This window comes from Notothenia coriiceps, unplaced genomic scaffold, assembly GCF_000735185.1.
Source record: "Notothenia coriiceps isolate Sejong01 unplaced genomic scaffold, NC01 NC01_scaffold00037246, whole genome shotgun sequence".
Classification (NCBI taxonomy): Eukaryota; Metazoa; Chordata; class Actinopteri; order Perciformes; family Nototheniidae; genus Notothenia; species Notothenia coriiceps.
In genome coordinates this window covers 23,749,429-23,753,163 of record NW_011369947.1, presented here as the reverse complement: position 1 = coordinate 23,753,163, position 3,735 = coordinate 23,749,429, and the positions used below count along the sequence as shown (strand labels likewise).

General features: G+C 39.6%; 2 protein-coding genes across 2 annotated transcripts in view; both read right to left on the bottom strand.

The window, feature by feature from the left end:
- The window catches only part of otofa (otoferlin a), a 934,066-nt gene that overhangs the window by 172,949 nt on the left and 757,382 nt on the right, over positions 1–3,735 (bottom strand). The gene's annotated exons all lie outside the window — the stretch shown is intronic.
- The window catches only part of LOC104966533 (cortactin-binding protein 2-like), a 25,369-nt gene continuing 22,279 nt past the window's right edge, over positions 646–3,735 (bottom strand). Inside the window, exons 14-15 of the mRNA XM_010795717.1 lie at positions 3,092–3,169; positions 646–1,804 (exon numbers count right to left, since the gene is read on the bottom strand). Coding sequence (XP_010794019.1) covers positions 1,526–1,804; positions 3,092–3,169 — 357 coding nt within the window. The 3' untranslated portion in view covers positions 646–1,525. The remainder of the gene's footprint in view (positions 1,805–3,091; positions 3,170–3,735) is intronic.

Genomic DNA, 3,735 nt, shown 5'->3' with positions numbered 1-3,735 from the left:
TTTGCAAAATGCAATCAGATGAATGTTTAAGGATGTTGTGGTGACGTTTACCTTTTTGTGGGTGCTGACGATGAGCTATTTATTTGTTCGCTTGAATAATATGGTGTAGGACCATACCTATATAAGACATATTTATACTTTTTATTTTTCAAAATACCAAACAGATCATGCATTTTAGCCATTCCTCATTTCGCTCAATTGAACACTGTCTTTGTATGGGCTGATTCTGTGAGAACAGCACCATCTACAGGCCTGGCATATGTACTACAGCGTCTCCAGCGCTTTCCAACGGCAATGTCCGTGGCTGTCTCCTCCTGATTGGTGGAGTTGGCCCANAAGGCATATTTATACTTTTTATTTTTCAAAATACCAAACAGATCATGCATTTTAGCCATTCCTCATTTCACTCAATTGAACACTGTCTTTGTATGGGCTCAGCCCATACAAAGACAGTGTTCAATTGAGTGAAATGAGGAATGGCTAAAATGCATGATCTGTTTGGTATTTTGAAAAATAAAAAGTATAAATATGCCTTATATAGGTATGGTCCTACACTATATTATTCAAATATAGCATGATAGGTCCACTTTAATATATAATCAATAGGAACAGAAAAAGTCCGATGTGGATTTTTAACAGTGCCATTTTAATGTGTGTGCTTGAAAGACAATTGTCTAAACTCCAAACAGCTACAGACTAAAACCTCTCCTGTACATATGTATATTTATATACAAACAATGTCCTGTAAAAAGTAAAAACATACGGAGAAAACACATTTGAAACCAGTAAAATAAATGATGACTTAAACATGACTCGGGGAAATGACGGGCATTTAAAATATTTATTATGGCTTACAGTTGAAAGGACATCCTGTGTTTTTACAGATCTATTACTTATTGCCACGGCCGCTCCACTCTGAAACAAGTGAAGGGTTCAGAAACTGGTTTTACAAACACTATGTACAACTTCTCACTTTTTTTCAGCTTTAAGGTTTTTAATCGTCACTGTACAAGCGTCATACCACGTACACCAATCTATAGAGCATTTACTAATTCTTATGTACAAATATATTTGGTAAAACCCTGATTATCTCAACAGTATTTAAACCAACCTATTTAAAGATAAAACACTTCTCAAAATACTTAATAGCCATAAAAAGAAACTTAAAACCTGCTTTCTTTGATCCAAAAACACGTTCAGTATTTCTCTTTTAAGTACACAGAAATACTGCAGTTTCCACCAGTTAAATACTTTACAACTTATTCTACTGTCCCATCATTAGCAGGTTGTTTAGACCCTGGAATGAGGTAACAGTAAAAGTAACCTTTATTTTTTTATTCCTTTACCAGACCAAAACAAATACTTCAAATACTGTGATAGGATAAAACTGTGGTCCCCAAGTACACAACTGCAGTACAGTGTAACAAGTACGGATTACAAGTACAAATACTAAGAGTCGTCGTAGTCTTACATCATGGAGGGAGGGGGGGGTTTCACAGCTGGGGGGTTAGAGGATGGGAGCTGTTCACTTGTTGTTGTTGTTTTCATGCAGGATCCAAATGTCCTCTTCTGATTGGCTGTTTTCGTTCATGTTGTTGTTGTAGTAGTAGTTGTTGTTGCTGCTGCTGTTTGGGGTGGGGGGCGTCTGTTTTGTCCTGCTGCGGGTCGGGGGGGTTCGGGTCTGAAGCCCCGCCCCCCCCCTGCTGCTGCTGGGGACCGGGAGCTGGGATTTGGAGCGGGGGGCGGGGCCTGATCGTCGCTCGCTGCTCTGCACGGCAACCGGGCTGCAGGGGGACGGGGCTGTCTGAAGAGAGGAGGAGATATCAGGTGAGTTTGAGACATTTTTAAAACTACAACTCCCAGAGTGCACCTGTGACATTTTAACTGACTCATACACCCTCTGTCTGAAACCAGAGCCCAGTCTGCTCTGATTGGTTAGCTGGCCGGCTCTGTTGTCGCATCTCTAAGCAATTGGTCAACCGCTTAGAGATGTCCCGCCCCTTAGCCTATCACGTACAATGTCTTGGAGCGCTAGCCAATAGAAGCGCAAGTTTTATAGTGATGTTGTTTGTTACTAAACAAACTTGAAGGACAGATTTAAATATTGAAACTTTGTTTTACATTCATTCAGGTCATTCTGGACCCTATCATTTTTTTTTTTAAAGTAAGTAAAATATTTAGAAATCTAGGAAGTTAAAAGGTTAAAGCCGGCTTCAAATAAATATAACAATATAACTATATTGTCTCTCTATTGTTATTGAAATACATTTGTATTTATTAAATATGATGTTTTTCCCCCTTCAGGCCTGACATGTCTTAAAGTCCTGAAAAAGTTATCTGCCGGGCCTATTCTTAATCGGTTGTTTAACTAAACAACCGACTGAATCTAAAAAAAACGTGTTCTAAAAACAGCTGTTACTAACCCTGCAGTAATGACACATTACAGTACAGCTCGCTAATACGGGACAGACCCATTATGTGTGAGGTAACGCTAAAAACACACAACACACACATGATGACGACAAAACAATCACAGGCTCATTTCAATATGAGTCAGCAGCTTGTGGAGCGATAACGACGAGAGCAGTTCGTTACAAATAAATGCTGTGTGTGTTTCTAATATCAGGAAAAGTCTCCTTTGATGTGTCCAAGCATGCAGACAATGTTAATAAGACTTAAATATGTTCCCTTCTAAAATGTACCTACTTTTTTTAACCTGACCAGAGTACTCATTTTATTTTGCCTTTTTATTTACACTGCCCCTTTTTTGTAACGGCAAATAAAGGTTTTCCGATTCTGATATCAATATTGTTTTAGATTATGCATTTAATAAGTGTTGTCTTTTCGTAGTGTCATGACTGTAAAGTGAAGTCATTTCCTAACTTATCGTACCCCCATTACTGAAGTGAATTTATCAACATTTTTTTTATATTTGATACAACCCATTTCCCTAAGCCCTTGCTTCTGATTAGAAAGGTCTTATTATTCTGTTTCCATTAAGTGCTGAGATCTATCAACACAGGTAACTACAGTAACATATATTAATGTCCATGCTGTCAGTGATGGATGTATATTGTCCCCCCCCCCTCACCGTCTGGACGGGCGTTTCCCGCTCGGCCTTCTGGGAGGAGCTGGAGAACAGGATCAGGTCGTCTTTGGTCTCAGAGATCTGTGGGAGGAGAACGAGATCACAGGTTAAAGGTCACCTACGCAAAAATCCACTTGTCCATGTCTCTTCTACATCAACATGTGTCCCCTCTTCTTCATGTCTCTTCTACATCAACATGTGTCCCCTCTTCTCCATGTGTCTTCTACATCAACATGTGTCCCCTCTTCTTCATGTCTCTTCTACATCAACATGTGTCCCCTCTTCTTCATGTCTCTTCTACATCAACATGTGTCCCCTCTTCTTCATGTCTCTTCTACATCAACATGTGTCCCCTCTGTGGAAAGAGACTCTGAAAGTTTCAGGAACAAAGATTCTCTCTCTTTTTGATCCATTTCTATAAAAACCTGTCTGAAAATGAGCTGATCAGATTTTGGCCACTTTGTGATGTCATAACGATTTTTTGGCTTGTGTAACCATTAGCCAATCACAAACCAAGGTAACCTTATCACTTGAATCTCCTCCTAGGAGCACCATTGTGTTCTTTCTAAACAAATGTCTCTCAGAGGGGCGTGGGGAGGGACTCCTTATTTTCATCTAAAGTCACAGACAGAGAATCAGCACTTTGG